The following is a 24,830-nucleotide window of genomic DNA, read 5'->3' on the forward strand; positions in this document are numbered from 1 at the left end:
ATTGAATTTCTTAAAGTGACTGTTCCAAATATGTATAATTTATGGCAAAAAAAAGTCACAAAATGGCAATATAAGGAGGCATAAAAATGAAGATAAAGGGGGAGATAATGGTTAAAAACACCTGTAAATGAATAATTGATTTTGATTTAAATTCTCTTTAGTTCTTAGCTGATGAAATGAATATAAATGAAATTATTATGCAAAACACCTCTATTTGTTGTATATGCATGTACATATATATGTTACAAATACAAAACTGATGGGATATTATTTAACATATGTTCACACTCAATGTGCATATATGTACATAATGAAAATGAGTGCATGTTTTCTATATATATATATATACACACACACACATACACATATTGCATACTTTCATTTTTTAAAATTTTACTGTAAGTTCTGGGATACATGTGCTGAACGTGCAGGTTTATTACATAGGTATACATGTACCATGGTAATTTGCTGCACCTATCAACCCGTCATCTAGGTTTTAAGCTCCACACGCATTAGCTATTTGTCCTAATGCTCTCCCTCCTCTTTCCCCCCACCCACCGACAGGCCCCAGTGTGTGATGTTCCCCTCCCTGTGTCCACGTGTTCTCATTGTTCAGCTCCCACTTATGAGTGAGAACATGTGGTGTTTGGTTTTCTGTTCCTGTGTTAGTTTGCTGAGGATGATGGTTTCCAGCTTCATCCACGTCCCTGCAAAGGACATGAACTCATCGTTTTTTATGGGTGCATAGTATTCCATGGTGAATATGTGCCACATTTTCTTCATCTGGTCTATCATTGATGGGCATTATGTTGGTTCCAAGTCTTTGCTATTGTAAATAGTGCCACAATAAACATACGTGTACATGTGTCTTTATAGCAGAATGATTTATAATCCTTTGGGTATATACCCAGTAATGGGATTGCTGGGTCAAATGGTATTTCTGGTTCTATATCCTTGAGGAATCACCACATTGTCTTCCACAATGGTTGAACTATTTTACAAGCCCACCAATGGTGTAAAAGTGTTCCTATTTCTCTGCATCTTCTCCAGCATCTGCTGTTTCCAGACTTTTTAATGATCACCATTCTAACTGGTGTGAGATGGTATGTCATTGTGGTTTTGATTTGCATTTCTCTAATGACCAGTGATAATGAGCTTTTTTTCATGTGTTTATTGGCCACATACATGTCTTCTTTTGAGAAGTGTCTGTTCATATCCTTTGCCTGCTTTTTGATGGGGTTGTTTGTTTTTTTCTTGTAAATTTGTTTAAGTTCCTTCTAGATTCTGGATATTAGACCTTTGTCAGATGGATAGATTGTAAAAATTTTCTCATATTTTGTAGTTTGCCTGTTCACTCTGGTGATAGTTTATTTTACTGAGCAGAAGCTCTTTAGTTTAATTAGATTCCATCTGTCAATTTTGGCTGTTGTTTCAAGTGCTGTTGGTGTTTTAGTCACGAAGTCTTTGCCCACATCTGTGTCCTGAATGGTATTGCCTAGGTTTTCTTCTAGGGTTTTTATAGTTTTAGGTTTTACATTTAAGTTTTTAATCCACCTTGAGTTAATTCTTTTATAAGGTGTAACGAAGGGGTCCAGTTTCTCTTTTCTGCATATGGCTAGCCAGTTTTCCCAGCGCCATTTATTAAATAGGGAATCCTTTCCCCATTGCTTGCTTTTGTCAGGTTTGTTGAAGATCAGATGGTTGTAGATGTGTGGTGTTATTTCTGAGGCTTCTGTTCCGTTTCATTGGTCTGTATATCTGTTTTGGTATTAGCACCATGCTGTTTTGGTTACTGTAGCTTTGTAATATAGTTTGAAGTCAGGCAGCGTCATGCCTCCAGCTTCGTTCTTTTTGCTTAGGCTAGTTTTGGCTCCACAGGCTCTTTTTTGCTTCCATATGAAATTTAACGTAGTTTTTTCTAGTTCTGTGAAGAAAGTCAATGGTAGCTTGATGGGAATAGCATTGAATCTATGAACTACTTTGGGCAATATGGCCATTTTCATGATATTGAGTCTTCCTATCCATGAGGATGGAATGTTTCTCTATATGTTTGTGTCCTGTCATTTCCTTGAGCTCTGGTTTGTAGTTGTCCTTGAAGAGGTCCTTCACATCCCTCGTAGGTTGTATTCCTATGTATTTTGTTTTCTTTATAGCAATTGTGAATGGGAGTTTACTAATGATTTGGCTCTCTGCTTGTCTGGTCTGTTATTGGTGTATAAGAATGATTGTGATTTTTGCACATTAATTTTATATCCTGAGACTTTGCCAAAGTTGTTTATCAGGTTAAGGAATTTTTGGGCTGAGGTGGTGGCATTTTGTAAATATACAGTCATGTCATCTGCAAACAGAGACAACTTGATTTCCTCTCTTCCTATTTGCATACCTTTTATTTCTTTCTCTTGCTTGATTGCCCTGGCCAGAACTTCCAATACTATGTTGAGTAAGAGTGGGTAGAGAGGTCATCCTTCTCTTGTGCCAGTTTTCAAAGGGAATGCTTCCAGTTTTTGGCCATTTAGCATGATATTAGCTATGCATTTGTCATAAGTAGCTCTCATTATTTTGAGATGTGTTCCATCAATACCTAGTTTATTGAGAGTTTTTAGTATGAGGGGTGTTGAATTTTATTGAAGGCCTTTTCTGCATCTATTGAGATAATCATGCAGTTTTTGTCATTGGTTCTGTTTATGTGATGGATTACATTTATTGATTTGCATATGTTGAACCAGCCTTGCATGCCAGGCATGAAGCCAACTTGATCGTGATGGATAAGCTTTTTGATATGCTGCTGGATTCGCTTGCCAGTATTTTATTCAGGATTTTTGCATTGATGTTCATCAGTGATATTGGCCTGACATTTTCTTTTTTTATTGGGTCTCTGCCAGGTTTTGGAATCAGAATGATGCTGGCCTCATAAAATGAGTTAGGGAGGAGTCCCTCTTTTTCTGTTGTTCAGAATAGTTTCAGAAGGAATGGTACCAGCTCCTCTTTGTTCCGCTTGTAGAACTTGGCTGTGAATACATCTGGTCCTGGGCTTTTTTTGGTTGGTAGGCTAGTAATTACTGACTCAATTTCAGAACTTGTTATTGGTCTATTCAGGGATTTGACTTCTTCCTGGTTTAGTCTTGGGAGGCTGTATGTGTCCAGGAATTTATCCATTTCTTCTAGATTTTCTAGTTTATTTGTGTAGAGGTGTTTACAGTATTCTCTGATAATAGTTTGTATTTCTGTGGCATCAGTGGTGATATCCCCTTTATCATTTTTAATGTGTCTATTTGTTTTTTCTCTCTTTTCTTCCTTATTAGTCTGGCTACTGGTCTATCTATTTTGTTAATCTTTTCAAAAAACCCACTCCTAGATTCATTGATTTTTTTGAAGGTTTTTTCGTGTTTCTCTCCCATTCAGTTCTGCTGTGATCTTAGTTATTTCTTGTCTTATGCTAGGTTTTGAATGTGTTTGCCATTGCTTCTTTTGATTGTGATGTTAGGGTGTCTATTTTAGATCTTTCCCACTTTCTGATGTGGGCATTTAATGCTATAAATTTCCCTCTAAACACTGTTTTACCTGTGTCTCAGATATTCTGGTATGTTGTGTCTTTGTTCTCATTAGTTTCAAAGAACTTATTTATTTCTGGCTTAATTTTGCTATTTACCCAGTAGTCATTCAGAAGCAGGTTGTTCAGTTTCCATGTAGTTGTGCAGTTTTGAGTGAGTTTCTTAATTCTGAGTTCTGATTTGATTACACTTTGGTTTGAGAGATTGTTTGTTATGATTTTCATTCTTTTGCATTTGCTGAGGAGTGTTTTACTTCCAGTTATGTGGTTGATTTTAGAATAAGTGCTGTGTGGTGCTGAGAAGAATGTATCTTCTGTTGATTTGGGGTGGAGAGTTCTGTAGATATCTATTAGGTCCACTTGGACCAGAGCTGAGTTCAAGTCTGAATATCCTTGTTAATTTCCTGTCCTGTTGATCTGTCTAATATTGATAGTGGGTTGTTAAAGTTTCCCACTATTATTGTGTGGGAGTCTAAGTCTCCTTGTAGGTCTCTAAGAACTCATTTTATGAATCCTGGTGCTCCTGTATTTGGTGCATATATATTTAGGATAGTTAGCTCTTCTCGTTGCATTGATCCCTTTACTACTATGTAATGCCCTTTGTCCTTTTTTATCTTTGTTGGTTCAAAGTCTGTTTTATTAGAGACTAGGATTGAAACCCCTGCTTTTTTTTTTCTTTCTTTCCATTTGCTTGGTAAATATTCCTTCATCCCTTTATTTTGAGCCTATGTGTGTCCTTGCAAGTGAGATGGGTCTCCTGAATACAGCACACCTATGGGTATTGACTCTTTATCCAATTTTCCAGTCTATGTCTTTTAATTGGGGCATTTAGCCCATGTATATTTATGGTTAATATTGTTATGTGTGAATTTGATCCTGTGATCATGATGCTAGCTGGTTATTTTGCACATTAGTTGAAGCAGTTTCTTCCTAGTTTCATTGGTTTTTATATTTTGATGTGTTTTTGCAGTGGCTGGTACTGGTTTTTCCTTTCCGTATTTAGTGATTCCTTTAGGAGCTCTTGTAAGGCAGGCCTGATGGTGACTAAATCTCTCAGCATCTGCTTGTCTGTAAAGGATTTTATTTGTCATTCATTTATGAAGCTTAGTTTGGCTGGTTATGAAATTCCATATGTACATCATGAAAACGAGTGCATGTGATATACATACACACACACACACATTGCATACTTTCATTTTTATGTCCATTACTTTTCTGATTTCATCAGCAGCTAACTAAAGAAAATAGAAAAAAAAATTGGTAATTTGATCTTTCGTGTTCTGCATCTTCCAGCTTCACACACAGTTTTCTATTTTTATCGTTACTGTGATCAGAATGAAAAAATATACTATAGAATCAGAATCAGGTCAGAATCAACAAATATACTATAATGTTTGTACATGCTTTCAATGCAGTTTGTCTCTGCAAAGGGTGTGTGTGTTTCTATGCAGATGTGCATGTACACAAGTGTGTAAATAATGTTTTATTCATGATGGAGAAAGATTGGTCAAAATTATTCTGAATGAGGTAGTACCACTACAGCAGATAATTAGGTATCTAGCAATAAAACAAATCATTAAACATGTTTCTAAGCATCTACTCAGTATCTGGCACAATGTTAAGTAGTAGAAATATAATCGTAAGCAAACTTCAGCTTCTACCCTCAATGGTATATGTGTAGAACAAATTGGTAAAGCTGGAGTACATTTCAGAACCAAAAACAGTTTCTGTATAGTTCCCACTTCATCAAGACCATGTTTTATACTACTCATACACTGAAGCCATAAGGAAGCATTTCTTCCATCCACCCTTTTACAGGGTAGTGGTGGGGAAGAAGAGCTGACTGTCATGCTTGAATTTGCATAATTTCATAATTAAATAATTTCATGTTACATAATCTCAATAAACCTAAAATACAATATATGATAAAGATAGTGTTTCAAATCAGTAGATAAGTGATAAATGGTTCATAAAATGGTGTTCAGATAATTGGCTATATGTATTTTATAGTTGCACAAAGGTATACTATGTCATTCATAAATACTAATTCCAGAGTGGATGTCAAATACACTTTTTCAAAATATAAAGAAAAAATACCATAGACAAATATCACTTGCAACATTACAGTTAAAACTAAATATCTAAACATAGCCCTAACCAATAACAGAAAATTTTTAAAAAAAATTTATGGATTGGAATTTGTTAAAATATAAAAATTTTCTATTTCAGAGGATACCATGAATATGTGTAAAAAGCAAATATCAAATCAGCAGCAAGTGTTTGCAATTCACTTGACATATTTAAAATATGAGTAGTTCCAACAAATCATAAATAAATGATTAGTAGTCCAATAAAAAAAGACACAAAGTACATTGACAGGAAACTGTATGAAACTCATGAACACTAAATGTATTAGATTCTCTATTGTTAAACAAAATGCAAAAACAATAGAGAGCATTATTGATATGGAGTTAATATTTTAACAAAATTATATTATTAATTTTATCCATGTTATAAGTAAATATATACATCCAAAAACCCTTATTTTCTCTGAAAGTTGTCACTTATGAATCTATTTTGAAAATGTTTAAAGAATAGTAATTAACTTTAATAAATAGGTATTCCTATTGAGGGAAAACAGACATTTCCATAATTTTTCTTCTGTTTCTAATATAGTAGATGGTAGGAAAATAATGACAAATGCATGTTCATACCTGGATAATATGCATTCCATTAGTTCTTTTAAACTTTTGCATTCTCAAAACTATATTGATACCTCAAAGCATACCCTTTGCTGTTGAAAGCAGCCTTTCAGGTATAAAGACACACGCATCACTTTCCCTAAATCTTACATAAGGCAAGGGCCTAGATGCCTATCAGAAAATATATTTCAAGAATGCTTTTTTAAGTAGTTCCTGTGGCCTTATCTTATAGAGGAAGGTTTTTTTTAAAACATACACACAGTTTTTGATGCACATTTTTATTGGGAAGAGCTTTTATTTCCTTAAATGTTTTGTTGTTTAAGTGTGAAAAGTATCCTGCAGTGGAATTTAGTGGAACAGATGCTTATTGTGATAGATGAGATGAACTTGCTTCCCTAAGCATGCATGGGCATGAAATGCATCTGGCTTCTGTACATAAAAGTCAGTTATGTTCCCAAATATGTTTCTGCATTTACACAGACGTTTAGGGGCAGACACCCTACTATTCCCTCAAAAGGCGGCTCTGCTTAATTATGAAGTTCAAGTTAGACCAGAAGTTGGAAAATACTAAATTCCACATTGCAGACAGAGCCTGAGCAGGTGATGTCACCACTGCATACTAAGGTGGCAAGTCCTCAGAGAAGTCACTTATCACCTTACCATGGAGAAAAATAACTGTGTCCAGAACACAAGAGGATGCTGTAAAGTAGTGTACAATCAAGTGTGCAAACCTGTGCAATACACACCAAATGAAATCCAGTTCAGAGGAGGAAATAAGGGTAGGCTCGGGAAAACAAATAAATGAGTATATGCTTTAAAAAATAGGACTTAATATAAACAGTCATGAGAGTAAAGACTATTGCTAAGCACGTAGGAAACACAAACCAGGCTTTCAGGAAGGAGTTTGCACGTGTGTGCACTGGTAGGAGGTGTAATGTGCAGAAATCTGGCCTTTTGGGGCATAACAGCTAAAGTTCCTTTTCTATTGTCCAGATAACCTTAAATATCCCTTTATAAAGTAATATTTTAAAAAGGCCATCTACTGTGCACAATGTGTTAGCATCAAGGACATGAAATTTATCTGGAATATACCAAAACTTTAATCAATAGACTAGGACCAAAGCTTTTAAAAATAGTTTTTTTTTAGATAAATCATTATAATTTATTATTTCCTTGCCATAGGTAATGCATGATACATAACTTTACTTTTTTCTCAGTTACTTAGTGTGTAGGTAGAATAATGACCCTTAGTAGGATGACCTTTTGAATATGTTGTCAGGCAGCATGGGAGCATTGTGGTTGCAGGTGGAATTCAGATTGCTAATCACCTGACCTTAAAATGGAGAGATTATCCTCAATTATCTAGGTGGGCCCACTGTAGTCACAAAGAACCTTCAAACAGGAAGGCCGAAAGACCAGAGTGAGTAGAAGAGCTTGGGGAGACTGGAGCCGAGGCTGAAGTGATGTGCTGTGTGGATGGAGGCAGAGGCCAAGAGCTCAGGGGTACATGTGGCCCCTCAAACCTGGTGAATTCTCCCCTGGAATCTCCTGACAAAATATAGACTTGATGATAACTTGATTTTAGCACACTAAGACCCATTTTGGACTTCTGACCCCCAGAAGTATAAAGACAAAAAATGTGTTGTTTTAAGCCTCTGAGTTTGTGTTAATTTATTATGAGCAGTAAGAAACTAACACAGTAAGATGGCTTTTATTTTTCTCTATTTGATGTATAGAGTTAAATTGGATATTCTAGGAATTATTGGGAATTTCTTTTCTTTTCCTTTTTTTTTTTTTTTTTTTTTTTTTTTTTTTTTTTTTTTTTTTTTTTTTGAGACTGGAGTCTCGCTCTGTGGCCCAGGCTGGAGTGCAGTGGCGCGATCTCGGCTCACTGCAAGCTCCGCCTCCCGGGTTCGCGCCATTCTCCTGCCTCAGCCTCCCGAGTAGCTGGGACTACAGGCACCCGCCACCACGCCCGGCTAATTTTTTGTATTTTTAGTAGTGACGGGGTTTCACCGTGTTACCCAGGATGGTCTCGATCTCCTGACCTCGTGATCCGCCCGCCTCGGCCTCCCAAAGTGCTGGGATTACAGGCGTGAGCCACCGCGCCCGGCCGGGAATTTATTTTCTTCAGATAGTTCTTCATATTAGAATAATGAGAACCATCGAGTAATTAAGTGTTCTATTTTGTGAAGGATGATTATATAAACAGTATGAAGGTTAAAAAACGGGCGGGGCCGGCTGGGCACGATGGCTCATTCATGTCATCCCAGCACTTTGGGAGGCCGGGGCAGACGGATTGCTTGAGCCCAGGAGTTTCAGATCAGCCCGGGCAACATGGTGAAACCCCATCTCTACAAAAAATACAAAAACTAGGCAGACGTGGTGGCTGGCGCCTGTCGTCCTGGCTACTCAGGAAGCTGCGGTGAAAGGATCTGAGCCCGGGAGGTGGAGGCTGCGGTGAACCGTGATTATGCCACTGCGCTCCAGTGTGGGTGACAGAATGAGACCCTGTCTCCATTCAATAAATAGGTAAATAAATAAAAGGGGAGGGTGTCTGTTGAAGGCTACTAAAGTCATCTAAGTGTCCTCTGATTATATGAGGCTAGGATGGTGCATGGAAGGTTGTGTTGAATAACCTGATACTCTTTCTGAAACTATAGAAGCGTTAGTAATTTTAGCCTGAGAGTGCTATAATCTGAGATAATTTGGTCCAATACTTCCAGGGAGGGTTGAAGTTTTGAGATAGCTTGAGTTATTTCAGTTGAAGACCAGAATATGAGACAACTGGATACTCAATTATAATTCAATTTCTACTCTTTATGTTAGGTATGTATTTGCCAGCCACTTATGTGTGGGACATTATGTTAAAGGTAAGGCAGCCACAGTGTAGTGGTAGAAGCAGATGAGAAGTACTACAGTAGTCATATAGATGAGGTACTGGGAAGAAGCAGAGTTGAAAAATTGGAGACAGTTGACAGTTTTCCAGAGCCATAGGATTAAAACCAAGTAGGATTGCAAAAGACTCAATTCACTCAAGATGTCTAACTTGGTAATAGGTCAGAAAACTAAATTTGTCATATTTTCTTCAAAGTAAACAAAAATGTTCCTTTTGATAAAAAACGTGTAGTGCACCTTCGGATTTGATTTTTCTTTATATTCTGTAAACTGCTCACAGTAAAACAGAAAAAAAATCTGATGACAAATATGATGGTCCTTAAATCTTGTAGGAGTATGATATTCCTCCAAAGAATAGAGGTTTTGCTAGGAAGGCTCTAAGCAAGGAATCAAATTTCCTTTTGCAAGAAATAAAATTCTCAAAAGTTCCCTGCACCTTGGAAGGGCTCTGGTTGAAATTAATAGCACAGCGTTATTTATTTAAATTTTAACTTTTAAGTTCAGGGGCACAAGTGCAGGTTTGTTACAGAGGTGAGCTTGTGCCATGGGGTTGGTTGTATGGTTTATTTAATCACCCAGGTATTAAGCCTAATATCCATTAGTTGTTTTTCCTGATCCTTATAGCAAATATTACCCCCACAAAGTTTTATGGTTACTTTTTTCTTATCTTCTGATTAGTGCCATTAGATTCACAAATTGAAGTTATTTTTCAGTAGTTTAATTCCCTCTAGAAGGTTTAAAAAATGTTTCCTAATTTCCTAAGTCTTCTTTGTTAGTCTTCTAAAAAACTATATTAAATAGAATTCATGTGCTCAGGTACACTTTCACTAAAATTATACCTTCAACATTTGCCCTGTTTAAAGGTTCTTAAGGTGTTAAGGAACATTAGGTATCAGAGTTGATGGCATTTGATTAATCTGAATAAAGCTTGGCATCAAATTGAATTCAACAAATGTAACAGTGATAAGTCAAAGAGCAATATTTGAAATGTCTCCATCGAACATTTTAAAACAATTTTTAAGTTCACTAATTTGAGTCATTACACTTGGCCCTAATATAGTAGATTTTTAAGTGAAGCTCAGTCGAACTTGGCAGATATCATATACACACTTTTAATAGTCATAACAATTCCTGTACCTCATTTGGAAAAAGATTATTTCCAGAGCATCAGTGCTTTGACCAGAAAGGCATTTATTATTCTGTAACACTTTTCTTGAGAAATTAGCATGATTTATCATTTGAGTATGCTCTCTCAGATAGGATTCTAATATTTGAGTGTGAATAAAACTTCAGGGCATTGAAAGCAGCTGGAAGATAGATAAAAGGGCGATCATCCTCTCTTGTCATTCTCTATCAAGGTCCTCTTTAATTATTGGCTTAAACAGCTATAACTTTATGGTGAAACAAACTTCTTGGATATAGCATTAAAGGTTGAAATAATGAATTATACATAAATCTATTTAGTTCAGTTATATTCTGTTGAATTGGAAGAAAATCCAATTTTTAAATTTCTCTGCATTCTTGAAGTTAGGAATAAAAGCTGGTGTGGGGTCTCCTGAAATAATGAGGTCTAGAATAATTTCTGTTGTTAAATTTACTTTTTAGCAGGATAAGTCTACTAAAATCAATATGAATGGAACCTTCAATGTACCACTCAAGATAATTAATCTTTGAGAGGTTAAGTAACTATTACAAGGTAGTTTACCTAATTAGCAACTAAGCCAACCAATTTTTAGATTTCTTAACTTTAAGACTATTGCTCACATAGTCACGTAAAGTATATCTTCCACATAGTCACAGGCAATCACAAGCTAACACGAGCAGGTAGCGCAAAATATATGTTCCACACGGAATGCAGAACAAAAAAAGACACTTTTAAAATCCTTTTCCCTTTTCCAAATTCATATTTAAAAAGTTTCTTGTGGAATTTCCCAAATGCCAGCATGGCCACATACAATACAGATTGATTACTCAGACCTCTAATGAGAAACACTTAGAATTATGCTAAACAAGGAACACTCTGTATTGATTTAACAAATTCTCCTCTTTCTACTTATAGTTTCTCCTAAAATAAAACGTAACATGTTTGTCTTGTTTGGAGTCTGTATAGAAAAAGTGTGATAACTGAAGATATAGACACACAGGTGTGTGTGTGTCTGTGTGTTCCTGTGTATTATAGCCTTTCTTTAATGATTTTCTCTCTCTTTTTTTTTTTTTTTTTTTTTTTTTTTTGAGACGGAGTCTCTCTCTGTCCCCCAGGCTGGAGTGCAGGGGCGCGATCTCAGCTCACTGCAAGCTCCGCCTCCCGGGTTCACGCCATTCTCCTGCCTCAGCCTCCCGAGTAGCTGGGATTACAGGCGTGAGCCACCACGCCCGGCTTATTTTTTGTATTTTTAGTAGAGACAGGGGTTCACCGTGTTAGCCAGGATGGTCTCGATCTCCTGACCTCGTGATCCACCCGCCTCGACCTCCCAAAGTGCTGGGATTACAGGCGTGAGCCACCGCGCCTGGCCTCTATTTAAGTTAGCTCTGTCAGGGCAAACCAGCATTTCGAAAATACAAACTGTTTTTGCAAAAAGCAGGTATACACCTATCCATAGTGCAGACATTATGTCTACTTATTTCTCTGTAAATAGATCTTTCATTTTAACAAGTACTTCACCTTCACAAAATTTAGTGTGAGTCAGTGAACTCTTATCCAGATGCTGTATCTTGGCCAGACCATCAAGAATTAAGCCTCACAGACAGGTTGTTTCCATTCCTTTAACAAAGTTCATCAGTCCTGGGTTACTTCTTGATTTCCTGCCAGTGGCATATAATGATGACTCAGCCAAGTCAGTTCCCAGAGCTGGACTCTTTTTCTTTTTTCTTATACACAGGAAACTTCTTTTCCAAGAATGCTTGTTCCAGTTGCTCACAGTCTCCATAGCTGATGATTATAGAACGATCTATGTACTTTCAATGTACCTTCAAACATGAGATCTGCAGCTGATTAAGACGTGTGTGTGTGTGTGTGTGTGTGTGTGTGTGAGATAGCTGATGATTATAGAATGATCTGTGTACTTTCAATGTACCTTCAAACATGAGATCTGCAGCTGGATAAGACGTACGTGTGTGTGTGTGTGTGTGATAGCTGATGATTATAGAATGATCTATGTACTTTCAATGTACCTTCAAACATGAGATGTGCAGCTGGGTAAGACGTGTGTGTGTGTGTGGGGGGGTAGCTGATGATTATGGAATGATCTATGTACTTTCAATGTACCTTCAAACATGAGATCTGCAGCTGGATAAGACGTGTGTGTGTGTGTGTGTGTGTGTCTGTGTCTGTGTCTGTGTTAGACTTAAACCGTTCATTGAATAAGAAGCCTGGTTGATAGTATAAGGAGAGAGTTAGAAGAACAGGGAATTATTTGGTTTAAGGAATTGTGAAGAAAGGTGCTGTGCCATTAAAATTTTTCTATACTTTTGTGTTAAATCTTAATTTTTTGCAGAATTTACTAAGCTGCAGGAAACTGTCAAAATTGACGGTTGCTAAGTTCCATATTGCTTTGTAATTATCTTAAAACAAAACTTGCTTGATACCAAAGTACAATTTTTCCTCTAGCTTTCATAAATTGAGACTGGTCTTTTTCTCACCCTCCACATACCTGTGGCTGGAAGCTGAGGTGGTTGTTCTTGGTTCCCATTACAACTTCTAGACTGTTAATTTCTCCCCTCCTTGCAAATTGTACTGTTCCTTTGAAACTCACACCCCTTGGAAATATCAGCCATGCCCCTTTGGTATTGCCATCATCAACAGACCTCCTTCCTGGGCACTCTTGCCTTCTTTTTTTTGAGATGGAGTCTTGCTCTGTCACCCAGGCTGGAGTATAATGGTGTGATCTCGGCTCACTGCAACCTCCTCCTCCCGGTTTCAAGTGATTCTCCTGCCTCAGCCTCCTGAATAACTGGGATTACAGGTGCACACCACCACACCCAGCTAATTTTTGTATTTTTGGTAGAGACTGCGTTTCACCATGTTGGCCAGGCTGGTCTCGAACTCCTGACCTCAGGTGATCTGCCTGCCTCAGCCTCCCAAAGTGCTGGGATTACAGGCGTGAGCCACTGCACCTGGCCTCTTGTCATTTATTTAAGGCTTTAGATCTTTTGCTCAATATCATCTTCAGGCAAGTTCAGCCATCATTTTAGTGGCTCAGCATTCACATGAAAGGACCATTACGAACCTCTGTTCCCCATTTTTTGACATCTTTATTTCCATTACTTTTTTTCTTTCCTCCACTTTATTGTCATCAAATCTGAAACATTTTCTATAAGGGTATGTGCCACCAGGATCTAGATGCAAATATTCTGCCTCCTGAACATCACTCCTTGCCAGCTCATTGGCTTGGATATCCTCATTCCTACAATCCTTCATTTTTATTGAGACTCTCCTTAGGACACAGCTGCTGCTGCTCCCTCACAATCCATCCGTACTCTCTTGCTTTCAGTTTCCACGTTTTCCTCCTCAAATGTCGTAGTTCATTTTTAGCATTCCCTTGCAACTACCCTGAGCTTCATTTTCCCACCATTAGTAGAACAATTTATTTGTTTCTATTTCTCTTCCCCAATTTTAAATATTGATGTTTCTAAGGGTTCTGTCCTAATTGCTCTTTTCTCTCTATACACATACTCTCTCTAAGCTCTAAACACTACTAAACAGCTAATAATTTTCAGTTTTAGAGTTTGGCCCAGACCTTTATTCTGGGAGTTGATGGTTTATATGACAATAGCACCCGAATAATTCAGAGATAACATGTCCCGGTTTCCCACATGTCAGTAAGTGGCACTGCCAGCCATGCTAGACGCGTATAAGTCATTTTTGGCCCTTCCTCAATATTCTGACAATATCCAGTTCAACATTCATTTAAAAAATATTTTGGTTCCAAATATATCTGTAATTTCCTCCACTTATTTTGATTTCCAGTGTCCCCAGCCTAGCCAGATCCACATATTTTCTTACCTACTCTATTTTCTTAGGCTCATCCTTAGTCAACCTACTTTAATTCTTAATCTCCTACACTCTGTTAGCTACATAGAAACCAAAGTGATCTCTTAACGTGTCTTTCAGTTTCCAACTCTCCCGCTTTTCTGGTGTACTTGGACTAAGACCTATGTTCCTCATCATTGCTAATGAAGACCTGTACAGTTTCACATATCCTTCTCTTTCAGCCACATCTCACATTAGTCTTTATCCCTTTTGTGCTTCATCCAGATTCCTACTTTTCAGTTTTTCATTTCATCCAATTCACAGGTTTCTTCTACATGCCAAGATGTTGCTCATATATTAGGGTCCTTGAACACTGTGGGTTTTTTCTTAAAAGACGAACCTTTCTGTATTGTATGAAAAGCTAACTCTTTTTATTCTCAGGTCTTAGCTTAAATATTCTCACTTGAAAGAAGTAGTTAGAATCTGTATAATCCAAATTAATATTTCTTTTTTTCTTTTTCTTTTGAGACAGGGTTTTGCTCTGTCACCCAGGCTGGAGTGCAGTGGCACAATCTTGGCTCACTGAAACCTCTGCCGCCTGGGTCCAAGCAGTTTTCCTTCCTCAGCCTCCTGAGTAGCTGGGACTACAAGCACACACCACTACACCTGGCTAACTGTTTTATTTTTAGTAGAGATGGGGTTTTGCCATGTTGATCAGACTGGTCTTAAACTCCTGGACTCAAGTGATTCATCCGCCTTGGCCTCCCAAAATGCTGGGATTACAGGCATAAGCCACCACGCCCGGCCCAAATTAATATATCTATATATAAAAATTTCATGTATAAATCTTATATAATCTGAATTAAGATTATATCTAATGTTCCCCCCAACACCCTTGCTGTGTATTCAGTCCCCTGCTTGACTTTGCATGTGAATACATTTTGTAATAATCTCTTCTCTTTTCTTAGTTGGGTTTCTGTACCTGTCTTCATCTTCAGACTTAAAACCCTAGGAGTACAGGACTATGGCTTTCTTATTCACCACTGCAGCTCAGTAACTAAGATAACATCTGATACATATTTGTTAAGGGAATTGATTAAATATAGACCACTAGGTCCAGTGGAGTCCACAGTCTATTCACTTCATGTAGTTTCCGAGAAACAAAGGTTTCTCAACGTATATTAATGAATGAGATATGGGCCAGGGTATATAGTCTGGCTGGAGATCTGGCTTAACTTTGAGTTCACTTGAGAGGGTATCAGTGTAAGCAGGAATGGTTTTACTGACTTCAAGAATTGCATGGTGTTTAGGAGGAAAAATCACCCTGCTTCTCTGGAGAGACTTGAGGGCTCTGTGGCTCCTGTGGGCTCTCAAACTATTGGAAGATTACTACTAAACCTGAGGAGTTTTCAGGTCTCTTAGTTATATTCATTTAAACTTAGACGTAGATGATTTGTCACTATTTTAATTTGTTTTTCACTGAAAAGTCAGTCTGAATATAGAGCCTTATTTCATTCAGATCAGAAAAACTGGGTTACTGTGAAATCTGTTTATCTATAATTTTTAAAAGCAGTTATTCCTAACTTGAGAGGCCTGGAGGATTTATTACAATATGTATTTCAGGGCCACATCTGCAGAAGTTGTGATACAACATTTCCTTACTAATACCCCTGACAGCACATTTTAGCAGGCATCCTGTGTTATTCAGAAGCAGAACGTTTATGCACTACACTTTGGGAGGGAGAAGTGCGTGTTATGTTACCATTTAAAGATGCCTGGTTCTTATGGGGCAAATTGGCAAATGATTTATCTAAACTAATGGCAGAGTGGAATTTTAATACTTTAGAGTTTTCAGGAATCTTAGAGCTGTTTTCATTTGTCTCATACATAGAGCCTGAACCTTGAAGACATTAATTAATTTGTCACAGAAATTAAATGGGGTCAAAATTTACATTTCCAACCCATGTCTGTGCTCTTCATTCTAAAGCACGATGGCCTAGAGTCATATTTTAACCTCTAAGTTTTATCCTATTAAAAAATAAAATAAATAATTGTAAATACATGCATGTGTTATATCTATATATACAATTTATATACATTACAATATTAATTTGAATTACACAAGACTTTGGACATCACTATTAAAGGCCAGGTACAGTTTAGACTGAGATAAGCCCTGCCTGTGAGAATTTACTAAGGTCAAAAAGACTCCTTTTAATAGTGACTCAGTGGCACCTAGTCTAAGGACAAAGGCTCCAGTATATATCTTAATCTAAGTTATTACTGAATGTGAGTCATGTGATGGCTTCTAATGAAAATTTTCCATTGAAAAAAATCAATGTTAATAACTGGAACTCGAGAGCTGTAATGGGCTCTGCTGTGTTTTTCTGGCTTGGACTGTGTGCTGTAATATGCTAAGAAGAGGAATTGATGACCCATGAGCTCTGGTGACTTCCTGATCTCATTTGATTCTTTGGTCTTTAGTTTTAAAAGGGTGATCAGAGAGGTTGCTTTATAATGGAGAAGTTGAACAAAAGGACCATCAACCTGCAGGCTCACTGGCACAGCCCAAGTTTCACCGGATAAGCATTTCAGTAAAGAGGACTATTGCCAACAGCAATACTTGCAGGGAAGCTTTGTTCTAGAGAGGATTTTTTTTTTTTTTAAAGAAGCTGCTAGAAAAACTGACACTAGAAGCTAACTAGAGTCACTCTTTCTAGATAACAATGAAATTGCCAGTCTGAAGACATTACTTACCTAGATACAGAAGTGGACTTTATTTAAGAACCAACTTTATACGTACATAATATACCTAGGCTTGTTGGTCAAGTTGGCTGGCTGGGGAAGAATAAAACCATCTAGAAGATCCACATGACGAATGGAACCATTCGGGGAGGGCAGAGAGATACCTGATGCTGGCCACAGATAGAAGCCAGAGATGCTCTGTGATTGAAGTGGTTCTAATACCTGGAAACTTCGATTTGCTCTTATAATGTGTTCTAAAGCCATTTAATTCAGGACTACCCTTCCTGGTTGGTACCTGTAGATGTAATGCATCTCTTAAACTGTGGGGGTATTACTCTAGGCTCCATCGGACAACTACCTGGAGATAGGTTGTGGAGCCTCCAGACTCCACAACACATTTCACAGGGCTGTTTACTCCAAAACACTTGCCTAATTAAACTAATGTAGCTATTGGATAAGACGAGAAGTAATACGCGAACATTCTTAAAGTCTGTTCTCTTTTGCCTTGTGACCTTAAACATTTGAAAGACCAAGATGAACACTATTGAATGGAATTGTGTTTCCATCATCATAACAAATCTGAAAGCCTAAGTTTTACCTCTCTGTTCACTGCATATCCAATCTATTTTATGTGCAGAAGAGCACAATGGGCTCAACTATCCAGGCTTTAGGAGTTATTTTAATCTTTAAAGAGCAGTAGGTACAAGTAAAAGTACATACATAAAGTAGGTATTTAATATTTAATTTTTATTCTCATATGCACGAAAAGGGTGTTCCAAAAGAAGATTAGAGAAGTCCATGGCATGTCTTTATGGTTAACGTTACTTTATGTTTTGGTTCATCTACCATGCTTCTTACAAATTACTTGTTTTATCTTTCATGGAAAATTTTTTTAAATGAATTGAGTTTACTTTTCATCAGCACAATTGTTGACTAATACCAAAGTTAGTTAGAAGGTTATGATTTTTATATTTATAGAATGGCAGGGGCAGCATTTAGATCATACATCATAGTAACTTGGCATTTATGAAATATTAGTTTTCCATAAACATCAACTCAGAGAGGAAGGTTACATTTTTTTTTAAATTATAATAACATTTTGAAAACCATCTGTCCTTTAAAATGTTATTAAAATATATATTGGAACTGGTGTTTTAGATGCCAGTCCTTCCTGAAAAGTGTTTTGAGATTTTTTTCAAATACTGCCTCAGTTCTATATAAAATAGTAAAAATTCTGCCTTTTAAAATGACTACTGGATGTAGGTAAGAAGAAGTTAAGGAACTATTACATAAAAATAAATTTGCAAAAGTAATTTACTGAAGGATTATTTACACTTTGATGAGTGGATCTGGATATTTTGATACTAAATGAAAGTGGTTCCACTATAATTATAAGAGAACAAAGATCTGCAAGTAGTAATTAAAAGAATGTGTATAGGCCGGGCACGGTGGCTCGTGCCTGACCTCAGGTGATCCTCCTGCCTCAGACTCCCAAAGTGCTGGGATTACATGCATGTTAAGTGGTACTCTAATTATATCAGTAATTTAAACCTCAAAAGAGATTCATCATGTACACAAAATTAATCTTGTGTAATTAAATTTATAAGTAAAATTAATTGAAGAAATCAAAAAACACAAGGTGGCTCACACCTGTAATCTCATTGCTTTCAGAAGTCTAGGTGGGAGGATCCCTTGACCTAAGGAGTTTGAGACCAGTCAAGCAACATAGTGGGACCCCATCTCTATAAAAAAATTAGCCGGGGATGGTGGTGTGTGCCTGTAGCCTGAGCTACTCGAGAGGCCGAGGCAAAAGTATCACTTGAGCCTAGGAGTTGGAGTCTGCAGTGAGCTATGATCACATCACTGCACTCCAGCCAGAGCAACAGAGAGAGACTTTAAAAAATAAATAAATCACAAAACACTTGTAATTCCAAATCCAGATATATACATACTTATATAAACACACGTTATCCATAGTATATGTATGATAAAATATACTTGTATGTTCAACTTGGGAAAGGTTGTTGATTTTAGAAACAAACTAATAATTCTGTTGCCTTATGCTCTAATGATTTTCAATTTGAAGATGTATTTGGGATCAAATACTTGAGCCTCCATACACAAGACATCTTTTTTTCCCTCTTCTCAGCATCAGTTTTTGGCTGATTGTTGGACTACAATTGGGAGATCTAGAACTAAATTCCTGCTTAGTGTTTACTTGTTCAGAGCATAGGCTTTGAAATCGTCCTGTTTTGCCTCAGTCTCCACAATAGTACCCATAACCTCATGACTAGGGGATCACGTAGCATTTCTCTAAGCCTTGTTTTTCTTAGCCGTGAAGTGGTAAATGTTGAAAGTGCTTTGTTCATAAGATTTCTGTGAAAACTAAATTGGGTAAAGAATGTAAGGCATTTAGCACAGTAAAATAACCTGGATTACAGTAACTTTTCATGGAGTATTTATTGGTACTTAAACTGTCACTGTCATCAAAATTCTGTTTTTACATATGAACTTAGAAATGTCATTGTAACCTCCTTAACTCATTTGGTCATTTAAAATGGAGAGGTTGAGTTAGGTGTTTCTTAAATTTCTCTTTAGCTCTGATACTATGAGTCTGAAGTTAAGTAATGCAAAGTTGGTAATTAAATCTTCCCCTTTCATGATGTAGGAGAAAGGGAGAAAGAAAACTTCTGGGTGACTGGATTCCCTTGCAAGTTTATTAGAATTGTAATTATGCAGCATTTTGAATAAAGCATTCATTCTGGAAATTATTAAGTTTACTTTTCTTAACTCCGTATTTTGTCAACTGTGGAAAAATTGGGATTTAGGAGTAACCTCTGATTTAAAATTCCACCTGCTAACCATTTAAATTGTAGTCTTGTAATTTCCTAACTTTGGTCTTGAAGGTGTTTATCATTCTTATGCATTATTATACTGTATTATATATTTATGCAACATAAAATGTATAGTTTTAACTATTGTACATGTTTACATATGAAAGGTATAGTTTTGAACTTATCATTATTCAATTTGCTAGTTTTGCTTCACTATTCATTTTTGACACTTATCTGTATTAGTACATGCAACTCAAGTTTATTCTTTTGAGCTACTGTATATCATTCAAATGTATGAATAAATAACCTTGCTTCGGTGAACATTTAAGTATTTTCATATATCAGTATGAAAAGCAGTTTCAAAATGAACAGTCAAATATACATTGTCATATATATGTATAATATTTGTATATATGAAAGTTCCTGTGGGTTATATATCTGAAATCAAAATTACAAGTGTTTTGTAATGTCTATAATTAATTTTACTCTCAATTTTAAGTAAACAAGATTAGTTTTTGCACATGATGAATCTCTTTATTCAGTTAATTACTGACATAATTAGAATACCACTTAAAACTTGAGAATATTTTCAAAGGTATTTATGCTAAACTTACATAAATGTGTTGAAAAGTCCTTTTGTCTATATGTAGAGATTACATGGTATGTTAAATTCATCAATTTGCCTAAATATCAAGTTACACTTAAGTAATGTCCATACACAATTTTTTTGCTTGACTGAACTCCAATATGTATATTGGGAGCACTTTTTAACATTCATGGTTAAATGGCCTGTTTTGGAAAACGATATTAAAAACGTAATTCAGATGAATGCTTAGAATAAAGATTAAAGATGAATGAGCTTTCATATTAATCATCAATATGACAATCCTAAAGGGAAGCATGATTTTCAAATGTACCTCCTTGTAAGCAGGATAATTCAGAAATGCACAATGCATATTAGATATGGGATTTGAGTCGTAGTATATTTCTCTAAGAATGTAATTTATTGTACTTTCACATCCACCCCACTCAATATGCAGAGTTTAAGATGCAATGGCCAGAAGACAGGAACGTGTCACTAGAAGGATGTGGACATGGGCTCCGGGACTGTTGATGATGACTGTGGTGTTTTGGGGTCATCAGGGGAATGGACAAGGCCAAGGTAAGTGCAAGGATGTTCTAATTCTTTGAGAGTTGGATGCGAATTTCACTTTATGATGATATTATGTGAGTCTTTGGTTCGACGTTTAAGCAATTTGTTGTAATCTTCCCCCAGGTTTTTGTTACAGGGTATTGTAATGCCTCTGCACCAGTTAAATTGAAATAGAATTATGTGTGAGTAAATGCATCAAAATTGAAGCCATCTTTCTGAAATTGGCTTTTCTCTGTTGGAATTGATTTTATATATATATATATATATATGAGGTATTATGAGGCTATATGTGTGTGTGTGTGTGTGTGTGTGTGTTTTGGGTGGGTAGTTATGCGTATGATTTTGTGTTTGTGGTATTTTATAAGAACACGTAGCATATAAAGTTTTTGTGATTTTGAAGAAAAGTTTTTGGATGTTTGTTTATTTTCTTCAGGGTTTTTATGTTTTACATTTTAAAATTTCAAGAACCTATTCTTAAAGGATGTGATGTTCTTTAGAAATTAAATGAAAAATGTGATGTTTCTCATTCTTCCGCCAAGTGTATTTAGGGGAAATTAATGATAGAGTGGAGCTGTAAGGTTGTGGCATCCTGAAATGTCTGTTGGAGAGTAGAAAAGGGCCATAGATTTTGTAATAAGGCTTTCAATACTGATTTGATCAATAGCTGTATGGAGTGGTTTGTGCCAAATCTAGTATCTGTGAGTGTATTTTGTGATAAGTATTGTTTTTGGAGGTGTGTTGGAGGTTTTGGAGGTGTGTTTTGGAGGATTATTATTTTTGGAGATGTGTTGCCTGCTCAGATAACAAATTGCATTTCTGTATTTTATGTGATAAAACGTCCTGACACCCCTGAAATTTTCTTTTCCTTTTGGGGCAAGTGTATTTGGCATTTTTTCCGCATTTTTAAGGCTTGAAATGAAATCTGTGAGCAGGAAGTTCACAGAGTTTATTTCAAGGGATAGGTGTATTACTCCAGATAAAATTGAAAGTGTGCAGTGTTATTATATAATTGTGATGAAGTTGAGCTTTGCTAGTTTGAAGTATCTAATAAAGTTTAACACTTTTTAAAAGATCCTTCAAAAAGAGCAGTTTTCTTGCCATATGTAATATTGTTCAATGAATTTTTGAAATGAAATAGATATTTTTCAAAACCACAAATGCATGTGTGCCTTTGTATATGAATAGTTGTATATACATGTAAGCAGATAATATATTTTGTTAATTAAGATCAGCTTTGATTTTAATTTTTCTTTCATGCCATTCAGAATTTATATTAGCATCTAATAGAATTCTCATTTTTCTTTTTTGTGATAAAACTAATGTAAAATATATTTAATACACATAGTAGTTTTTTCACCAAAGGTCTAAAACAAGAATATGTAGACAGTAGCCGCGTTGGGTTTCTGTGGCTGTAAGAGTTGTTTATTTCTCAGGTGATGTGTAGAATTACTAAAATGCAGCATCACAACTGTTTCTCTGTAATAGTGATCCAACATGATGTGTAGTATGACACAGGGTTGCTGAAACAAGAATATGTAGACAGTAGCCACGTTGGGTTTCTGTGGCTATGAGTTGTTTATTTCTCTGGTAATGTGTAGAATTTCTAAAATGCAGCATCACAACTGTTTCTCTGTAATAGTGATCCAACGTGACATGTAGTATCACACAGGGTTGCTAAAACCTTCCTCTGACCATCATTTCCAGTAATTGTGGCTTGTTTTAGATGAGGAATAAGTTACTAGATATTTAAAATATTTGAGAAAAATAGGTATCTTCTCTCTTATTTACCCAAACCCTTTTATTTACTCAATATTGATTGCTCAAATATTCTATCCTTCATTGGGGACCATCATTTATTAAAAAACGGCCTGAAATCAATTCCAAGTCTAGCTGTAGTGAAGCTTCTAGTGGGAAATGCAAGTTAAGTAATTTGTTTTCTTTCTAAAAGGATAAATTAAAATAGACAATGATTCAAAGAACAAAACAACTTAATAGAAAACATAATGGAATGCTTTGATATTATGATTCAGGCAATTTTGCTTCCTTTGTGGTAGCTAGATTGAGTGAAGGAGATTGCTTAGGTATAATGAGCAAATCTTATAACTGCAAGTATAACCCAAGCTGCATATCATCATTTAGATCAATAAGCCTCATTAAACATTAAATATTACCTTTTAACTTTTATGCAATTAAGCAGAATTTAAAAATAAAAGTTTTAAAAATTAAAGTTTTTATTACTAAATATCTTTTAAAATACAAATCTCATAGCTCCTTATTATTGTCAAGAAAAGAATACATTAAAATTTATAAATAAGGTTTTCTCTCTATTAAGTTTACAATCTTGCATTAAATGTTGGTTATTGTGACCCGCAATGTCCAAGATTATGATTAAGTATCAATGAAGTGTGACTCCTGCAGCAAATATGCATGCAAATGTTATAAGATTATTTTCACATTATTTCACATAATTTCTTAAGCATAATAGTATGAGTAAATTATACTTTCTACACAACCTCTTCATATTTATGAATAGACTATGTTCTAAATGTTTAAGTCACTGGGGAGTCCCAATGTTCCTTCCTAGAGAAACCGTGTAAGAAATTGTAGCTAAGTTAAAAAAAATGGAAGACAAAAAACGATTTAACGAGGAACGTAGATTAATATCATAGTATATCTCAACTGTGTGCAACCACTACTTATAAAAAATGATATAAGAAATGCAGTCTGAAATCTGAATTCTAAATAAGAACGTAGGGCCATTATCCCTCTGGGGCCCTTAGGGTCAAAATAAGAGAAAAGGGATGAATGGTGGGTTGGAAGTAAGTCAATGATCCTTGTCAATTTTTTGTATCTGTGAAGAAAAGCATCTGCTTGAGGACATCCATTTTCCTACCTCTGAATTACAGAATAATAGGTGCTTATCCTGAGTGTAACATTCCCTGACGTGGACTTTGTCTGTGTCTATGCTGCTTAGGTGGTTTGTGCATGAGAAAGTGTTTAACATCTGAAAATGGAGACAATCCTTAGAGAAAGATATATATGAATTTTAAAAGGAAATATACCTACGATGGAAATAAAACAAGTAACATAAATATCTAGCTGTATTTTGTCTTTTTGATAACTATTACAATATATACATTTTCAAATAACTAAGTTCAGCACTGACTTTGGGAGAATCTAGATAAAACTGAACTGATATATAATAAGCATGGGTGTAATTAATGGCACAGCGGGCAAAACCATGGGGGTGTTTCCTGAGAAAGAGGGACTATAGAGAGGCACCAGAAAACCCAGCTCATTTACAGGATTCTGGGGAGTGCCAGCAGCAGTTATTATATTCAGAACCAAGAACTTATTTCTAACTCAGCAACCCATAGTTCTGGCTGAAGTGCAGTGGTGCAATCATAGCTCATCACAGCCCCAAACTCCTAGGTTCATATGGTCCTCTCATCTCAGCCTCCTGGTAGCTATGACCACAGGTGTGCACTACCATGCCCAGCTAGTTTATTTTATATTTTATTTTCATTTCATTTCATTTGTAAAGACTGGGTCTTGCTATGTTGCCCAGGCAGGTCACGAACTCCTATCCTCAAGCAGTCCTCTAACCTAGGCCTTCCAAAGTACTGAGATTACAGGCATGAGCCATTGCATCTGGCTCAAAATATTTCTGTCTTAATGGCTTTAACAAAGAAGTGCTATTTTGGGGGTATATACAATGGTGTGCTGTTTTGGAGTGACACAAAAATAATTATAAGAAGAATGGAATGAATATGTCAGTATGTTTTCAAAAGCAAGTTAGCCCAAGTTTTTAAACAAGCATAATTTTAGAGTTTTTGTAACTAACTTAGGGTTTAAATGTAGCAAAAATTTTAAACATTATCATGAATACACAGAAAATTTTAATCAAGTTGGTTTCCACGATGAATTTACATGCTTAAATTCCTAATTTCAATCTGCTGCTAGATATGAGAAAGTTTGA

The 24,830-nt window shown here is 36.1% G+C and overlaps 1 protein-coding gene across 8 annotated transcripts in view; it reads left to right on the forward strand.

The window, feature by feature from the left end:
* The window catches only part of ROBO2 (roundabout guidance receptor 2), a 1,748,072-nt gene that overhangs the window by 9,677 nt on the left and 1,713,565 nt on the right, over positions 1–24,830 (forward strand). For all 8 annotated transcript variants that reach the window (XM_063806020.1, XM_063806025.1, XM_063806033.1 and 5 more), the window contains exon 2: positions 20,739–20,860. In XM_063806020.1, coding sequence (XP_063662090.1) covers positions 20,752–20,860 — 109 coding nt within the window. In that variant the 5' untranslated portion in view covers positions 20,739–20,751. The remainder of the gene's footprint in view (positions 1–20,738; positions 20,861–24,830) is intronic.

Source organism: Pan troglodytes, chromosome 2 (genome assembly GCF_028858775.2).
Source record: "Pan troglodytes isolate AG18354 chromosome 2, NHGRI_mPanTro3-v2.0_pri, whole genome shotgun sequence".
Lineage (NCBI taxonomy): Eukaryota > Metazoa > Chordata > Mammalia > Primates > Hominidae > Pan > Pan troglodytes.